We start from the raw sequence: 18,648 nt of genomic DNA, 5'->3' as shown, positions 1-18,648 counted from the left end.
CACCAAGCCAGGGTTTTAGTCGTTATTCTATGGAAAGGAGCCAGAAGAGAGCAGGACATGAGGATAGAAAAGCCAAGGAAAAGGGAGCAGCTAGGTGGCGCAGTGGATACAGCACCAGCCCTGAAGTCAGGAGGACCTGAGTTCAAATCCAGCCTCAGACCAAACACTTGACACTTACTAGCTGTGTGACTCTGGGCAAGTCACTTAACCCCAATTACCTAAAACAAAAAAAAACAAAACAAAACAAAAAGAAAAGCCAAGGAGAGGGGGGAAATTGTCTGACTGTGTCAAATACTCCAGAGAAACCAAGGAGTCCTACAAAGGACCCAAGGGCTGGACGAGGGGATCACAAGTGACCTCTGAAAACAGGATCTCTCAGGTGGCCAGGCAGAAACCAGAGGGCCAAGACTGAAGATTCGAATCCAGCACCGATGTTTACTAAAGGTGAGGCACCGTCCCTAGCGCTGGATCCCCAAAAACTGAATGGAAAGCTCCTCTCCTACTAGTGGGTGGCATGTTGGACCCAGGACCAGCCTAGAGGCCCATCTGCCTGCAAAGCAGTGTGCAAAAAGGAGGAAGACAAAATGAGGCTGGAAAGAGACCCGAAACTGAATTGTGCAAGAAGCATGGCCATGAAGGGGAGGAGAGATGGAGACAGCTGCATGGGGCCAAAGGACTCAGGGAAGCCTTCTGAGGAAGCCGGGCTGGTAATGGAGTAAAGAGAGAGAAAGGAGCCAATGGAGAAATTAAGGCTGAAGAAGTCCAAGACGGGGGAGGGACTGTGGGGGAAGCCTGCAGCTGGAAGCAGGAGATACATGAGGATGGTCCTCGCAGGGAACAGAAAAACTTGTTTCAACACTCTAAGGACATCAAAAAAAACCAGAATCTCAGGGGTGGACAAAGAGGAGGAAGGCAGCTCCCACCCAGTGGTCTCTACCTTCCCAGGGAAGCAAGAGGCTAGGGCATCTATCATACATGTAGGGACTGGGGGCACGGTGACTGGCCTTCCTGGTGAGGCCAGTGAGCAAGCATAGATTAGGACCTCAGAGCAACAATCAGGTTATGCAGCAGAAAGTTACAGTGGGGGAAAAAACTCAAACATCTCCTGACTCTTCACTGACATCCTCCAGCATTCTGAAATAGGAGGCCAGGCATGCCTGCAGGTCAGGGAGATGAGATTCTACAGGAGGAGAGGCAAAGCTGGGCAGGAAGCGTAGTCCCCATCTGAGAGGCGGTGATAGCCTGGCCTGGGGAGCTCAGCACCTGGCCCAAGACCACACAGCTAGCTAGGAGGCAGCAAGCTAGGACTCTAATCCAGGCCTAACCCTACAGAACTTCAAAGAACTGGAAGGCAGCTATTGTACCCAGCACTCTGACCAAATGCGGGAAAGCCTGGTTAAGTTCTGACCCCCGACCCTCAGGCAGGAATGGGAACAGAAGAAAAGGAGACAGGAGGTAAAATACGAGACCTAGAGGGGAATGCAAAGGACTACTTCCAGAGACGTGGGAGGTAGAAGGCTTGAAGGAAACCTTACTTTCCCCACTTTCCATCTCTAAATCCATATGGAGACAGAGGTGGGGTCTCCACCTCTGGTCTAAACCCCGGCAAAGAGAGATGACAAGGAACAATTCACTCTTCTTGGTGGGGGAAATACAGCAAAAGCGTCACCTCCACTCCAGCATGAGACCTGGGTCCCACGGCAGCCCCCTAGAGTCAGAACCTTTGAGGCCATTAAAGAAATGAAACTTCTTCAGCTACCAGCTAGCTGCTGACTCAGACAGAGCCCCATGGCCTTCCCACATGCTGTCTTCTAGCCAGAACAATCCAATCTGGTAGCACACTAATTATTTTTTGAACCAATGTTGAGATGTTTACAGTATTATTTATCTCAGTTTCAGCTGACTCTGATCCTTTGAGGACCTTGGTTTGATCACTAACATATTAGCTACGCCCCCAGCTCCCACCCCTTACCCCCCCTTCTGCTTGAAAGGATCCACATGGATGAAAAGTGACCCTTTTCTCTGACCTTCCACCACTCGCAGCACAGAGCCTTCCTCCAGCCCCTCAATGGTCCGCAGCTCTGAGAAGTTGTCCAGCACGTTGCCATCCAGTTGCAAAGAGAAGCATGTGCGGTGGCAGGTGTCCTCCCGATCCATCAGCACCTGGTGGATCTCCTGGACCATCTCTTGGGGAGAAACCTGTACAAGAGAGGCCCCGACCTGAGTGTGAGAGCCTTCCCAGTTCCCCCATGGTCTGGAGAGCCATCCCCAAGGCAAAAAGAAGTCTCCGGTCCTGATCCCCAACCCGGACATAGGATCAAGAACCTCCCTTGGTGGGGGTAGTGGGGGAGAGGGCAAGATAGCTCCCTGATTCCCAGTCTGAGGACCTGGACCCCAACCACACTTCCAGGGGAAAAATACAACGACAATCTGTGTTTGGGTCTGACTTCCATAATCTATGCCTTTTCTAACCCGAGGGGAAGTGTCAATATGCAAATAATTACTGGACATCTATTCTGCTCCACAAATTCAACAATTCAATTGAATGGGCATTATTACATACATAAGTGTGCACACATGAGACAAAGAACGCTAGTGACTTATTTCTATCAAATGTTAAGTTTACACATAATTTTGATTACGTTAAATTAAAAAGTTCTTGCACAAACAAACCAATGCAGCCAAGATTAGAAGAAAAGTAGGAAACTGGGGAAAAATTTATAGCAGGTTTCTCTGATAAAGGCCTCAGTCCTCAAATATATAGAAAACAAGTCAAATTTATAAGAATACAAGTCATTTGTATGGTCTGATGCTGAGTGAAGTGAGCAGAACCAGAAGAACACTGCACACAGTAACAGCCACGGTGTGCGATGACTAACGTTGATAGACTTAGCTCTTCTCAGCAATACAAGGACCTAAGACAGCTCCAAAGGCCTCATGATGGAAAATGTTATCCACATCCAGAGAAAGAATTATGGAGTTTGGAATGCAGATGAAAGCATACTCTTTGCTATTTTTTTCTTCTGTTTTGTTTTGTTTCTTTCTGGTGGTTCCTCCTATTGCTTCTAATTCTTCCTTACAACATCACTAATGTGAAAATATGTTTAATAGGAATGTATATGTATAGTCTATATCAGATTGAGTGCCATCTTGGGAAGGGAGGTGGGAATGAAGGAAGAGAAAATTTAAAACTCAAAAGCTTATGGAAGTGATGTTGATAATTCAAAATAGATCAATTAAAAATTAAAAAAAAAAAGAATACAAGTCATTTCCCAATTGATAAATGGTCAAAGGATATGAAGCAGTTTTCAGAAGAAATCAAAATTATCTACAGTCACATGAAAAAATACTCTAAATCATTACTGACTAGAGAAACGCAAATTAAAACATCACTGAGGTACCACCTCACACCTATCAGACTGGCTAATATGACAGAAAAGGAAAATGACAAATGTTGGAGGGGACGTGAAAAAATTAGGACACTAATGCATTGTTGGTGGAGTTATGATCTGATCCAACCATTCTGGAGAGCAATTTGGAACCATGCACAAAGGGCTATAACACTGTGCATACCCTTTGACGCAACAATTCCATTTCTAGGTTTGTATTCCATAGGGATTAAGAAAAAAAACTATTTGGACAAAAATATTTATAGCAGATCTTTTTGTGGTGGCAAAGAATTGGAAATCTAGAGGATGCCCATCAACTGGAGAATGGCCAAACAAGTTGGAGCATGTGATTACAATGGAATACTATCCTACTATAGGAAGTGAACAGGAAGGTGTCAGAAAAAATCTGGGGAAGACTGATACATGAACTGATGCAAAGTGAAATGAGAAGAGTCAGAAGAATACTGTACATAGTAATAGCAACACTGTATGATGATCAATTGTGAATAACTTAACTATTCTGATCAATACAATGATCCAAGACAATCCTGAAGGACTTATGATGAAAGATGCTCTCTACCTACCAGAAAGAACTGATGGAGTTGGAATGAAGGCTGAAGCATACTTTTAATAATTTTTCTTGGGTATTTTTTTAGTCCATGTTCTCTTTTTTAACATGGCTAATATGGAAATGTTTTGCGTGACTGTGCATGCACAATCTTGCCTTCTCAAGGAGAGGGGAAGGGAAAGGAAGGAGGGAGAAAGGGAGCTTGGAACTCAAAATTTATAAAAAACAAACAAACAAAAAGACACAACAAAACATGAATGTTAAAGGAGCAGTTAGGTGGTGCAGTGGATGAAGCCCTGGAGTCAGGAGGACCTGAGTTTAAATCTGGCCTCAGACACTTGACCATTACTACCCGTGTGACTCTGGCAAGTCACTTAACCCTGATTACCTCCCCAAAAACAAAAACAAAAAACACCAATGTTGAAAATTGGTTTACATGTAATTGAAGAAAAAAAAAACAAAATAAAAATATTCTTGGGGGAAAAAAAGGTTAGCTTACAAAGGACTTTATTAAATTCATAACCTCACTTGCCACATACAACACAATTCCATGATCAGATGATGTACATTGTACATAAGGAAACAAAGGCTCTGAGGACTTCCCTAAGGTTACTCAGTCAACTAAGGGCCGGCATGGGGTCCTTCCCCCACACCAAGACTGCTTCTCCTCTGGCTCTATGCCTGCTCAGTCCAGCTTGGCTTCTCCAGAATGGACTGGGGCAGGAAAAACACACACATGAAAGGAAGTACAGTAACTAAGAAGAGCCCACAAGAATTGCAGGGAAAAAAAAAACAAAAACAAAAACAAAAACAAAAACAAAAACAAAAAAAAATTGCAGGGGCAGGGGAGGGCTAGAGAGAGGAAGAGCTCAAGGGCAAACAAGGTTGTGGGGGGATCTAAGCTAGATCCCAAAAGAGATTTGGTCTTTCCCGCCACCAGGGAGGGGCCCTGCCTGACTCCTCCTCCCAGAAGCCCACATGGATGCTCCTACTGCCTTTACTTCAGGTGTGTAAAGCACAGAGGGAGGGAAGGAAGAGAATTTTATCATTTGTCTTGGTGTTTTCCTCTAACCATCCAAACCCCCTTCCCCCCTCAACTGAGGCGGGGCCCCCACGGCAGCCAGCTCCCTCCTCCTGCTGCTGCCTGGAGCAGAGCCCAGAGTGCAGGCAGCTCTGCAGGGACGGGTCTAGGCCCAAGGTGCTCCCGCAGCAGCAGCAGCCTCAAGATGTGGCCTTGGTCACCTCCCCTCCCCAGGAACAGGGTCAGAGCCCAAGTGACAAGAGAGCCTTCAACAGGGATAGGGAGAGGATGATACCAAGTACAAAACTGGGGGGTGGGGTGGGGACAGGGTACACTCCCACTCCCCCTCCCCCCCAAGCAAACTTACACAAGAACATAAATGTTCAGAACTGGAACAAAGGCACGACAGACCTTCTACTTCAACTGCCACCTTTCCCAAATGGGGACAGAGCCCCAGGGAGATGTTCCTTGCCCAAGGTCACACCCCTTGCAGTTCACAAAGATCCCCTACCACCTTAGTGAGAGCCTGCAGCCTCTGTGGGGAACCACAGTCTCCTCTTCTCTCCCCCACTGCTCCCTCCACCTCTGGAGGCCAGGGACACCCTATGAGTTGGGGAGGGTGGCAATGCCAGCCTTGGAGCAGACAACTGGGGCTTAACGAGAAGGCCCCCAAAATCCCCCTTTGGCTCTGGTATTCTGAGTGTCTAGGAGCCTCCAGGATGACAAGACCAGAAGGGCAAGCACTGGATGCCCATACCTCCTGCCAAGCACCTGTGCCCATCTGATAACTCTTTCATACGGAGCTTTAAGAGTTAAAAACGCTTTCTTCAAATTCTATTCCACAACCAGAGCCATCTTGAAAATGTGCAGCTAGTTAGTTTTTCCCCATCTCAGGCTTCTGACAACCACCCCCAGCATGGGAATTTCCTATGTTCCAACTGTCACAGAATGTTATCTGCGACCTCTCCCCAACTTTGCAGAGGTGGGGGTTATGAGTGTGGAATGTTAAACACACCTGTCATACAGAGGGGATAGAAAAGTTCATTTGGCTTAACTTTTCTTCCTTCTATAACCATGGGTACACACATTTCATCTCGTCTGCACAGACTTTACCCCTTGCCTGGAATGTTCTCCTGGGCTGGACATGGGGCTGGAGGGTGGGGGTAGCGTGGTGGTGATAGGGAGTGGTAGATAAATTAAAGTGAGATAAAAACAAAAAATGTGAATAAAGAAAACTGGAAAAAAGTTCCCCCAACAAATATGTATACTGTACAAGAATTAGTATTTAAAGATGAGGAAGCTGAGGGTCCAAGGTCAGATAGCTTTTCCCACAATCACAGACCATAAAGCTCAGAAGATATTCAAACCTGAAGTAGGACCACGGGATCCTCAATTGAGGGCTGGAGGGAGAGATGGGGAAGGGCTGTGACTTGTCCCAAGTCACACAGGTACTAGGTGCTGGAGGTGGGATCCGAACACAGATCCTCAGACCCCAATTGAAACCCTCGATCTGCTAGGCCAAACTGCCTCGCCCCACCTTCCCCGCTTCCTCGAGCACCCCCTAATTCAAGCTCCTACTCACCTGCAATGAGAAAGCCTCAATCCCTGGGACCAAGATCTTGACAGTGAAGCCAGTGTCCTGGATGACGATGACCTCCTGCCCGCTGGCCTCGTCGCCGGCCTCGGCTTCCTGGTACCCATTCTCCCGGGGCTCCTCACTCTTCTTGTCCAGACAGTCCCCGTTCAGCAGCATGACTGCCGGGAGCTCTGAGATTGGAGAAGAGAACAGCTCAGAGGGGAGCAGGGTCCCACACTAGCCTTCTGGCTCAACAAGGGCTGAGGACTCCCTGACCCTGCAACCATGCTAGAGACATCCTCCAGGAGCCCAGGCCAGGCCTCTGCTGCTCCCATACACTCTTGCTTCCCTTACACCCCTCACACCCAAGAGGTCCAATGAGATACTCCTCAAGAAAGAGGACCATGGGAACCATTAAGTGAGGGGGAGTGGAATCTGGCTGTGCGCACCACACCCCACCCCACCCCCGCCCTGAGCCCATCATTCTCATGGTTCTGGAGACCCCCATCAAGGAGACCTTACATTATGAGTTCAACATATTTCTAAGAAATTGTTTACAATCCCCTTTTTTTTTCCTGTTGAATCCAAAGTCGCCGGCACCAGGGGAGTTGACATTAGAAATGAAATCACACGGGGCAGCTGGGTGGCACAGTGGACAGAGCACCCGCCCTGGAGCCAGGAGGACCTGAGTTCAAATCCAGCCTCAGACACATAACACTCCCTAGCTGTGTGACTGGGCAAGTCGCTTAACCCCAATTGCCCTCACCAAAAAAAAAAAAAAAAAAAAAAAAGAAAGAAAGAAATGAAATCGCAAAGTAAAAGGAGAGGACTGCATGAGGGTGCCTCTAAGACACTCATCTGCCAGCGTTGATGGTCCCTGCCCTCAAGGAACCTCCAGTCTCAATAAAGGAAGCTCAGAGAACTCTCTTTGGCCCACCTAAATGGACCAGCTGCCTCTGCTTCCAGGGAAGGAAGGGCCTGGTTGACTGAACCAGAACAAGGTCCATTCCTCCTGGAGGTACTGCCTCCCTGCCCTGGCTCCTCAGGCCCAAAGAGGCGCCCTTCCTGTCTGGCACCCGGCCTGGGCAGGCATGAGACCTCAGCACAGCCCACACCCCAAGTCTGGCCATCTGTTTGTGTTCAATACTCAGTGTCCCTGTTTCTGCTGTCCCCCTGGGCTCCTTGGGACAGCAGCGATATGCCCAGCCTGGTGAGCAGTCCACTCACCATCCACTGCCATCCACCCAGGCTGTGGCCCAGGGCTCAAGCTCCTACCCAGGGTCTGCTATCAATTGATCCTTCTTCCCTGGGGCTGAGACTTTGAGCTTGTGCTGGGAGTCATGCAGGGGGAAGAGGAAAAGATTCCAACAGGCCCAGCTCTAGAAGGACTTCCCTGAGGATGGGCAGATGATGGCAGAAGCCCCCTACTAGTGGGCAGCATGCCTGGCATAGAGGGAGGCCAAGCACACAAACTGGCATCTAGCTGCCTCTGCCTCCACTGAGGGGAACTTATCATGGCCCAAACTTATCCTCCAGGGCGAGATGTGATCCTGGGACTCAGGACCTGCCTGCCTGTTGTCTGTCATTTCTAATATGGCGGACTCACCTGAATCAGCCAATGAGCTGGGAGAAACCCTTAGTTATCTAGTCCACCTCTCCCATTTTACAGAGGCAGCTGAGGCCAAGAAGTCACATCTGCCTGTGCCTCCACAGACAATGAGGAACAGAGGTGAGATCTGAACCCTGGTCTCCTGGCTGGGAGGCCTGGACTGGAAGGTGCCCCCCCACACACACACCCCACCCCGACCAGCTCGGGAGTAGAAGGAGCCGCTGGATGCTTGACCCAGCTCCACCAGGTGACCACCTCACTCCCTTTCTCTGGCCTCTGCGCAGTGAGGACGTGGGCAGAATGACACCAACATCCCCTTCTTTCTCTGGTCCTCGAAGCAAGGCCAAGGGGTCTGGCCCCTGCTCTCTCTTCCCTGAGGCCAGCATACAGGGGAGCTTGGGGAGGACGGGTCCCAAGGCCTCAGTCTAAAAGCAGACCCTCTCAATCCTGAAAATCTGCTCATCTGAGCAGACAGCAAGCATGTGTCAGTACGAAGCCACCTTTTCCCCAGTCACCCCCTGCCAAAGTTGGGAACAAAACACAGAAACTGAGGCAGACAGAGCCAAATGTAGCAAGACAGCGAGTCAGCCATATGAACACAGCAGGCTCAATTCCTGGTGGGGGAGCAGAGGAAGAGACAGACAAGAGATGCAGAGACACTCCCCACCCACAGGGAGACAGAGATACAGAGTCCAAAAGCCACCCCCCAACAAAGAATGGGGGTGGGGTGACAAGATGACCCCCTCCCTCTTCCAGGCATCACACACAGGAATGGAGAGGGGGGAGCTCGACAGCATCTGACACACTGACCAGGTTTACACCAGGGGAATCCCCTCGTGGGGCTGATCTCTGAAGACAGCAGCAGAGCTACCTGCAGGCTCCAGCCCAGATGCCTGAAACCAAGGTCCAGGACAAACAGCCACAGCAGATGGGTGGGTATTCTGGAAATAGCCAGTGGTCTAGCTAACCTTCCACTTCCTGAATGTGAAAGGCCACAAGAAACCACCCAAGGGACGGAACAAGACATGGCTCTTTACCTAGCCCAAGGGTGGGGCATGGCTCCTTTCTACCCAAGACTAGGGGAGCAAGAGAGAGAAGCTGGCCGTGGCCTGGTGTGGCCTGGCATGGCAGGGGCCAAAGAATCTTCTGAGGCCTGAGGCCCTAAACTTGGGTGCTGGGCACATCAGCTCAGGACAGCGGGAAGGGCACTGGGCTCAGCAGCAGAAAGCCAGGGCCCTCCAGCTCTGCCACAAAATGGGACCGAGGGCCCATGTAAGCCTCTGCTCTGTAAACCTGAGCGATGCTGACTGGGGCCATCTCCGAGGCAAGCCCTCGGCTCTCCTGTGACATTCAGAACAGACCTCAGAACTTGGACGATAAGAAAATCTCCAAACTGTGAAACAACAGCAAACTCCAAGAAGCCTTCTGGAAGGCCACACTACCCAGCTCTCCCCCCTTTGCTCAACCTCAGTTTCCTCACCCAGAAAACGAGGACAGAATGGAGAAAATGAACTTCTGCCCAACAACCATGATGTCTGTGCCCCAAACATGGACACACCGGCTTCAGCACTGCACCCCTTCAGCAATAAAGCACAGTCATGGGAGGTGACACACAGACACTCTCACACACTTGCACATACATGGTGCGCAAGAATACACACAGAATGCAGATGCACGTATATACTGACAGAGCACAGATGGTGCATACGCACAGTACACTCACAGGGACACACCTGCATGCGCACATGCAGTGTGTCCACAAGTACATTCACAGACATGCAAACACATTCACACTTGCACACATACACACATGGCGTGCACACACACACACACACACACACACACACACACACACACACAGAGTCTCTCACACACTCTAAAACACTGCCCCCAGTTCTTGAGGTCAAAACTTCACCACATCTAAGCTGTGAAGGCATTCCAAGGGCCAAGTTTCTGAGGGGTGGGTGGCTGTCCCAGTCATTCTGAAGGGCTTGGGACCTAAGCTGTACTCACAGGAACTTTAGATGAAGAGGCCCCCTTCACTGGGGCCCGGGGTCACATTTCTTGTGCAGACTAGCCAAAGACAGAAATCCGATCCTCCCTCACCTACCAAGAGCACGTGTTCCAGCCACACATATCGACATATCAGAGGCTGGCATGGGGTAGTGCCCTTCAATACACATGGCCACTCAACCCCCTACAAAACAGCTAGAGGATGTGACTCTATGCTGCTTAGAAATCTCTGGTACAGCCCCCTGTCACCCAAGGACACAAGGACCCCCTCCTGACCCTGGACCCACCTTGTCCAGGCAGCGGCAGTGGTGATGGCAGCAGCTGCTGCATCTCCTCCTTTTTCTGCTTTAGTAGTTCAGAGCTCTCATCCCCACAGGGCCCTGGGCCCCTGGGACTGGAATGCTCTTCGTGGGGGAGGTAGGGACTCCCGGTGCATGCTGAATCTGATTCTGGAGCCCCCCATCCACCCTGCCAAGGAGAAACTTGTCTCTCTGCCTCTAGTTTATGTGTGGGCCCCCAGCTCCGGGACTCATGGCTGCTATGTGTGAATGGGGCTTCATTGGCAAGACCCACCCCACCAGCTGACCCTGCCCAGCTGCCCTCTTTAAAGCCAGCACTGCTAGCTTCAGGTTTCACAAGGCCCTGCTCTGCTCCACTGGCCTGAGGACAGGCTAACTCCCCCCACTTGGTGCCTGGCTCAAGGTCGGCTGGAAGGACAGCAGCAGGACAGGCATCTGAATCTACTCTTAAAACCTGAAAGTTTCCATCACTAGCCATCTCTACTCCAAGGGAACCCACAACCCTTCTCTCTACAGCGCTAAGTCCTTCACTAATGGCTAAACTGCTGGGGATAATATCTGGGTAAGGGTCCCTGGCAAAGGGAGCATCCGGCCCGCTCTGCACTGGCAAAGGGTTCTCAATGGTAGGCGTCTTGGGAAGGAGGGGGGCCCTCTCCTCATCTCTGGCAGGAGCAGACAGAACAGCCTCTGCCAGCCGCCAACAGCAGCTGGCACAGACCCCAGCCCAGGACATCGGGGACGGCCTCACCAAAACGTCCTTCCTCCAGATCCTCTTGTAAACTCCTCTAGGGTGTGGTGGAATGGGGAGGAAATGACCTTTCCCAGACCCTCACAACTCTTCTTAGATCTGCCTGCCCGGAGGTCTGTCTGGAACCCCATAGGTGACTTAGCCCTGGTGCCCCTCCCTTATAAGTCACACATCGTGAAGAGAGGAGGGCAGGAAGGGAGCTCGAAGGGGAATGTGAATTCTCCCTCACTACTGATCTCGTGACCCAGCCTCTCAGCCCCCAATGAGGAGCTAGCCTGCCCCCTCCCACCCCCTGAGAAATACTAGCCTCAGAGATGGGAGGGGAATGAAGCCAGTTCTTTCCTCCCTGCAATTTTCCCAGGAGAAGCCCAGTTGGCAGCAGGGAAAATGTAAAGCCCTGAAAGGAATAGGAGAGAGGCTAAAGGAAAGCAGCCCCCAGCCCAGTGGGAGTGATACTGTCAGGCCAGCCTGGGCTGACAGACTCCTTGTTACCAGGGCCTGGCTAGAAGTGCTCAGGCATTGATGCTCAGGAATGATCACAGCTTGGAGAGGGGCAAAGCCCCATTTGAAAGAACATATACCTCTGCTCATCTCTACAGCTCCCCAGGACAAAAATGGCCTTGGCACAGACCCAGTTGCAGAAATCAGTCCAGGAAGGAAGCTGAGATCTACAATCTTAAATGTTTCCTCACAGGCGCCAAGCCCCCTGAAGATCCTAGTCAGAGATCCTAGATCTCACCCCTCTGAACCTCAGTTTCCTTTCACTGGCTTCCAAGGTCCCTTCTGGCTCCTACTCTAGGATGCTATCTGTCAGACACTCCCTTAACAAGGGCTACTTCAAGATAGATGTGGTAGAACATCCCCATCACACAAGGCTCCCCTCCACAATGTCCACTGGGGGTGGGGGAACTTCCCTCCCCTCAATCTTGAGCTAACTAATCCAGAGAGATGGGGAAGGAGGGCGGCTGCAAGCTGAGTTTTCTGTTACTCATTCACATCCCCATTTTCCAAGAATGGGGGATAGAGGGGCTTTGGTGACACTATATGGCCTCCTCCCACCCCTGGGAAAAAAAAAAAAAAAAGGCTTCCTTACTCAAGGCCTTCCCTTCTCTCACTAACCCATGGCACTGTCTCCTAAAAAAGGAGCCCACAGAAGCTAGGCACAAGTGTCTTGGACCCCTACCCGAAAAGCCCCTAGGGCCTTTCACCCTCTAAGCTTCTTAACCAGAAGCCTCATTCTCCACCTTCCTAACTTCCACCATGGAAATTCTCTGGGTAGAAATTAGGCCAGGAAACTGGAGAAAGTGTGAATGTGAGAGTCGAACTTAATTCCATTACACAAAGGTCAGTCCCCTTCCCCTCTGTAAGGTGAGCCCAGTTCTGAAGGCCAAACAGGCCTGCATTCTTACAAGGAACTTGAAGGCTCCTTTTCTCACTTGGGGGGTTGTGGGACACACCCCCTCTCCCACTTCCTTCTCCTTGGGATTGGACAGAGAGAAGACAGGATACTCAGGAAATCACTGGGAGTTTGAGGTCATTTAGCCTTCACCCTTCACCTTACAAAGTGGGCCCAGAGAAGTTCACTTTCCCAAGGTCACACAGCTTGTCAGCAGCACCATTCCCCCAACCCCTAGCCCCAACCAAAGAAACGAAATGCAGCTTCTTGCCTTTACCCTTGAAGGGGGTTGGCCTGTGTGCTCCACCCAGCCCACCCATCATCCTGACATAGGAAGTATTCAAGTATTTCTCTTGGGGCCTCTTTGGGAAGGGGGGGGGTAACAAAGGCTGGTCAGAAGAAAAGGGGGAATCCCAGCTATCCGAAATCACTTTTGCCCACCCCTCAGCGGTCCTATTCACTCTACTCCAAATCTCATGTCCAACAAGCAACGGAGGGGAGTGAAATGAAGTTTTCATAGTATCTTATTCTTCTTTGCACATTGCCTGATTGTTCTCCATCAGTGCAATCAGGATCAAGAACAGCTTCCTAGGGTGGGTCCAGACCCACAAGGTCCCTCACCAGATGGGGCCCAAACCTGACACAGAAATTAGGCCTAGAATGGAGTTGACCAAGAAACACACATGCGCACACACAGAGCAAAGAAATGAGCGAGGTGGCTGGGCGTGCTCTTTGCTACTCCTTCCTTCCCCCCTCCCACCCCTATCACACACCTGGCCTAGCTTCTCTCCCTGGAGTCTGGATCAGGGCCCAGGGCCCTCCCAAGGCCCAGCCAGGCCTCAACACTTTTCCCTTAAACACAGTAGGAGGTAACCCTGCCTAGTGAGGAGCTACGCCCCTGCCTCAGGGAATCTACAAAGGGGAGACTAGACAGCGAGCAGGCTTCATCCTCCCATTCTACTCCAGAGAGTAAGGGGGTGGGAAATGAGAAGATCCTGGGTACAGTAGTGAGGGGAGCTGCTGGCAGAAGCACTGAGCTGATCGGGGCAGTAGCCTACTGCTCCAGACCAGAAGCCAGAAGGTCACCTGGAATCTCTGGAGTTCGGGTAGGAGGCTGCCCCCTTGTCTTCCCCTAGAGTTTAATCCCCAAAACCTCCCAGCCTGACAAAATGCTGGCTTTCCCTAAGGTGATCAGCCACTTAGAAAAGAACACAGAACATATTAGAAAGAACCTGAAAAACATGCCTGCTCTCTTCACCCCAACAAGTTAATCTTTTCGCCAGACAGAGGAGAGGGCCCCTAAGCACCACTTTGTTAAACCTCAGTTTCCTCCTCTCTGAATGAGGGCACTGAGCTCCCCTCAGCTCTAACATTCCATGGCTGGCTCCCCTAGAAGGGATGGCTTTCAGAGGGCCTCAGGTCAAATGCCACAGAGATTCTATGACCACCCCCTGCACCACCCCTACGGAACAACCCCAAATTGCAGCTCATATTTTCCATTTATAATGTGAATACACTATGCTTCCCTGTCAAAGCAAACTGGATGGAGGGGAAGAAGAGTAAAAGAAACTCAGACACCCTAGGTGGTCCCTCCTCCCCCTGACTCTAGGCCTGGATCTCCACTAACTTAACTGTGTGTCCTTGGGCTGAACTTCTCAATTTTCTCCGCTGTAAAAGAGTCATCACAGGAGCAGAGATTTTGAGTTGGATGGGACCTCAAAGGTCATCCCCCAAAATCTCCAGTGCCAAAATCTTCCAGGGTCCTGTCTGCTGCCACCTTCCCTGACTACTCTAGGCCCATACCTTGGTGCAAACATCCTAACGCCTCCTCTGCTGGTGAGTGGCTGACACCAGCCCTATCCTCTCCCAAACAGGAATCTGGGCTAGTTGTCCCCACCTCTCAACCCTGGGCCCAGGCCCAGAGAAGCCTGGAGACCCTGACTGGGGAATTCCACCTCTCCACCCCGGCTTGTCCTGGGGAGAGACTGCTATAGCTGCTCACCATAGGCAATGCCACAGCCTTCCGCTACAGCCTTGTCCTCCGGCCTTGGCCAGAACCCAAGGATTCACTCAGGGCAGCAAAGGAGGAGGTGCCTGTAAAGTCCCAACTCTTGTGGGCAGCAACACACCAGAGCAGAGGCTGCCCCAGGTAGAGCTCACTCACTCCTCTAGGAAAAAGAGGACTGGGAGAGAGCCAGAAGGCACACTCCCTACTCTAACAAACACCAGGGTAGAATGAGGAGCCCACATAGACTGGCTGAACCCTAACTGGGCAACCCAGGCTCAGGGACTTAGGATGTTCACTCCATGGCATCCCAGAACTAGGAAGGAGTTGTGAGGCCCAGGTCCTCAAAGACTCTGGTAGCACAAGACTAGGTGGGCCAAAGATGGGCAGAAGGGACTCAGGTGAAAGTCAGAGAAAGCTGGCCCCACCCCTGCCACTCCCTTCTTGGCTGACACCTGCCCCACTGGGATGGGTTCCGTGATGGGAGGAGAGGAAGGAGGGGAGGAAAGAAGGGAGTGGAGAAAAGTGGCGGGGGGGGGGGGGGGGGGGGAATCCACACCAGTGAACTTTGGTTTAAAAACAGCAGCTCTGGAGCTGACCCATTTTTCGCAATACAGTGGGTTAATGATCAAGTTAGGATGCAAATGCCTTCCCTGCCACCCCCATCCCTCCATGTTCCCCAGGGCCAGGCCAAGATGAAACCATAGGAAAGGGAAAAAAAGCATAAATCCAAGAGGTTCCTCCCAGCCTGGCTCCACACACTACGGAACAGGGACACTCAACAAGGAAAGCACATGTACTGAACCAAGAAGCCCTTAGGGCTCCCCCACCCAGAAAAACCATGTCCAGAAATTCACTCTATCCTTAAAAAGCTGCCCAGGCCCATAGCGACATGAAGGTCACACCTGAGCCTCATATCAACCACAGAAAGTGCTTGGGAGAAGAGGGGTCACTGCAAAGACTAGACCTAAGTGGGTCTGGAGGACAGGGTCCTGGCCAGCCTCCAACCATCCACTGAAAACCAAGGGATGGGCAGACCCTTGGCAGAGGATCTTGGTCTTGGCTTCGGAGTCAGATCAGCTCCCCCATGCAGGGGAACAGAGCTGGGATCACCAGGCCCCATTCAGCACTCACTGTGTGTCAGGCACTGTGCTAAACACTAAAAAACTCAGAAGCACAGGGCCGGTCTCCTCCCCTTCCCCAACACACATCCATCACTCCCACCAAAGAGGGAAGTGTGGAAGCAAGAGGAGCGTGGGCCACAACAAATGAACCCCTAAAGCACTGAGGGAACCAGGACCCTCACTGTCAGAGAAGTGGGGCAGAGGGGGAAGGACAGAGGACACCCGGCAGTTTGGGGCAGGGGGATGGCTTTCTGCCTGGAGAGGGCCCCAGGAGCCTCTGGCATTTCCACAAGCTAACACTTGGGGCCTATCAGCAAGCACAGGCCTACAGACTGTATAGGCCTGGCAGCAGGGCAAGGGACCACGGACCAGGCCTCCACGGATCCCCCTTGTGGCCCCCACCACACGAGGAGAGTGACCCTTGCGGGTGGAGGGCAAACAGCAAAGGCCCAAGTGGTTCTGGGCAGAAGGAGAGGGGGCAGGGAAGGGACAGCCCCACTACCACACACTAGTCCCCACAATCCCCTGGCCTGGATGGATGACAGCTGCCAAAATGCTCAAGGAAACCACAAGACAGCCGCCCACCCCCACCCCACTGCAGCCAGGTATCCCCTGTCCCCACTGGAAGGCCCTGGGAGCAGAAAGGGGAGGAGGGGGAACATCTATCTAGACCATGTCCCTTTAACAGGGGGGGGGGGGGGGACCACGTGCAGAGTTGGGGGGGGCAGGGATCCCCTGATGGGACAGCACAAGAATGGGAGATAGAGGGGTGACCCTCTGCCTCCCCTGGGCCGCTGCTGGAGGAAGGGTCCAGCCCGGTGGGTGGTGAAGGTGACCTTCAGGAAGGGGGTGGGGCAGGAAAGCCCAGCAGGCCCCACTCAGCCCCAGGGCCCAGGCTAGCCCAGCCCCCTCCTCATAACCGAGGCCAGAGGTGGAAGGGTAGCGAGATAGAGAGGCTACGTCTAGGAGGGGAGGGTCCAGTGCGAGGCAGAGGGAGGGGGTCAAGGGGAGGAGGGAAGGGAGCTGGGCAGCCCAGGGAAGGTGAAGGAGCTGGTGGAGGGGGGTGCAGGGACAACATGGGTCTGAGAGCAAGTGCAAGGATGCCGAGGGGGGAGGAGGCCTGGGAGGATTAGGGTCCATGGGCAAATAGGGGGAGACAAGAGAAGGCGCAGAAATATTAGGGCCGGGGAGGTCTGGGGGTAACCAGGGAAAGGCCAGGAATGTGGGGGAGGGACATAAGGTTGGGAAACGGGATGCTCAAGTGGGGGAAGGGTCTCATATTGGGGTGGGGAAAGGCAGGGGAGAGAGATCTAAGGTGGTGGTGGTGGGAGACGGTGAGGCTGAAGTGGGGGGGGTCTCAGATCGGTGTGTCAGGGAAAGGCAGAGAGGGGGTCCAAGGTCGGGGGGAGACAGGGGGGCTGAAGCCTGGGGGAGCCTCAGATTGGCGTGTCAGGGAAAAGCAGAGAGGGGATCCAAAGACGGAAAGAGACAGAGAGGCTGAAGCCGGGGGGGGAGGGGCTCAGATGGGGGGGTCAGGGAAAGGCAGAGAGGGGGTCCAAAGACGGAAGGAGACGGGGGAGTGAAGCCTGGGGGCGTCCTCAGGGAAAGACCGGGAGAGGGTTCCAAGGTCGAGAGGAAGACAGGAAAGGCTCAAGTCTAGGGGTGTCTCAGACCGAGGCTCAGGGGAAAGGCTGGTGAGAAGAGTCCCAGGTCGGACCCGGGGGGTCTCGGAGGGGGTGTCGGGGGAGAGCCCTGCCGGCCCCGCCCCGCGCTCCCTCCCCGCTCACCGGCCGGGCCCGGTCGGGCCTTCCCGCCGCCCTGCGGGCCGGGCTCCCGGGGGCCCTCGGCGGGGGCGGCGGGCGGCAGCTCGTCCGTCTTGATGACCATGGCGGGCCGGTGCTGGGGCTCGCGCTCGGGCTCGGCTGGGGCTCCGCTGGACCGTCCGCGCTCGCTCGGGCCGCGCCTGTAACCCAAGCCGAGCGCCCTGGCGCCGCGGCGACTCCTGCGGGGAAGGACGGAGTCAGGCAGCGGCCCACGTGGTGCGCGGCGTCACCCTTGACCCCGCCGCCGCCGCTCCCCGCCCCGGCCTCGGCCCCGCCCCCACACCGCCCCTGCGCACGGTGGCCGGCCGAGGACAAAATGCCTCGCGCACGCCCGGCTGCCGAACGCCTTAAAGGGACATGCGCTGCCTCGGAAGGGCGCCTGGGGCGGGCCGGTGAAGACACGCTCGGGGCTAGAGACTTCTAGGGGAGGGGCTTCCGGCGTGACCTTGAGCTGAAGGCAAATGCAAGAACCTTCCCCCAGGCCGTAACCTGTGTCCTTCCACTTGGACAGGCTGGGGCTGGAAGGGAAATTCAGGGTGCCTAACGCAACTTCCTCAGGTCACCAAAGGAAAAACTAAGACTCAGACGGGGGTCGGGAGCAATGGGGAAGGGGCTCGTCCAAGATCACAGGAGGAGTGAGGAATCAGTCTGCCTCCAAGTCTCTTTCGGCTCCGCTCCATCTTCCCCAGGACACAGATCTGGACCCCCCACGTGCCTGCTCCAAAGCCTTCAGCAGCTCCCACGGTCTCTGCAGTCAGAGGCGCGACCCCCTGCAAACTGCTCCCGCTCCTCGGTTCACAGGACTGCCCTTCGCAGGCTCTGGCTTTCGCCCGGATCGGGGCTCAGATGGGGCGAAGCGTCCTAGGCTTAGCGATGATTGGATACTTGGTGAATTTGGGGATGGACGGGAGCACAGAGGGCCATCTCTTCTGCCTTCCTGGTCGTATAGACCCGGGATGCCGGAGGGGGTGCTCCCTCTTGCTCCCAGCTTGAATCCAGCCCTCCTCTAGGCTTCTGCTGGACACAGATGGACTTTGGGACTCCCCAAGGGTCAGCTTAGCCAAGTCTCTCGTTTTA

The 18,648-nt window shown here is 53.1% G+C and overlaps 1 protein-coding gene across 3 annotated transcripts in view; it reads right to left on the bottom strand.

Moving 5' to 3' along the window:
• The window catches only part of CLUH (clustered mitochondria homolog), a 34,395-nt gene extending 16,760 nt beyond the window's left edge, over positions 1-17,635 (bottom strand). For 2 of the 3 annotated variants that reach the window (XM_027861850.1, XM_027861851.1), the window contains exons 1-3: positions 17,536-17,556; positions 6,561-6,745; positions 2,028-2,199 (exon numbers count right to left, since the gene is read on the bottom strand). In XM_027861850.1, coding sequence (XP_027717651.1) covers positions 2,028-2,199; positions 6,561-6,731 — 343 coding nt within the window. In that variant the 5' untranslated portion in view covers positions 6,732-6,745; positions 17,536-17,556. Of the gene's footprint in view, positions 1-2,027; positions 2,200-6,560; positions 6,746-17,535 lie in introns of all 3 variants that reach the window. The other variant, XM_027861849.1, reaches the window with a different exon arrangement.
• Between the last annotated feature and the right edge of the window lie 1,013 nt (positions 17,636-18,648).

The sequence above is a fragment of the Vombatus ursinus genome, unplaced genomic scaffold (assembly GCF_900497805.2).
Source record: "Vombatus ursinus unplaced genomic scaffold, bare-nosed wombat genome assembly UNPS02014768.1, whole genome shotgun sequence".
NCBI classification, from domain to species: domain Eukaryota; kingdom Metazoa; phylum Chordata; class Mammalia; order Diprotodontia; family Vombatidae; genus Vombatus; species Vombatus ursinus.
Note: the sequence above shows the minus strand (reverse complement) of the source record. Positions and strands in the feature narration are given on the sequence as shown.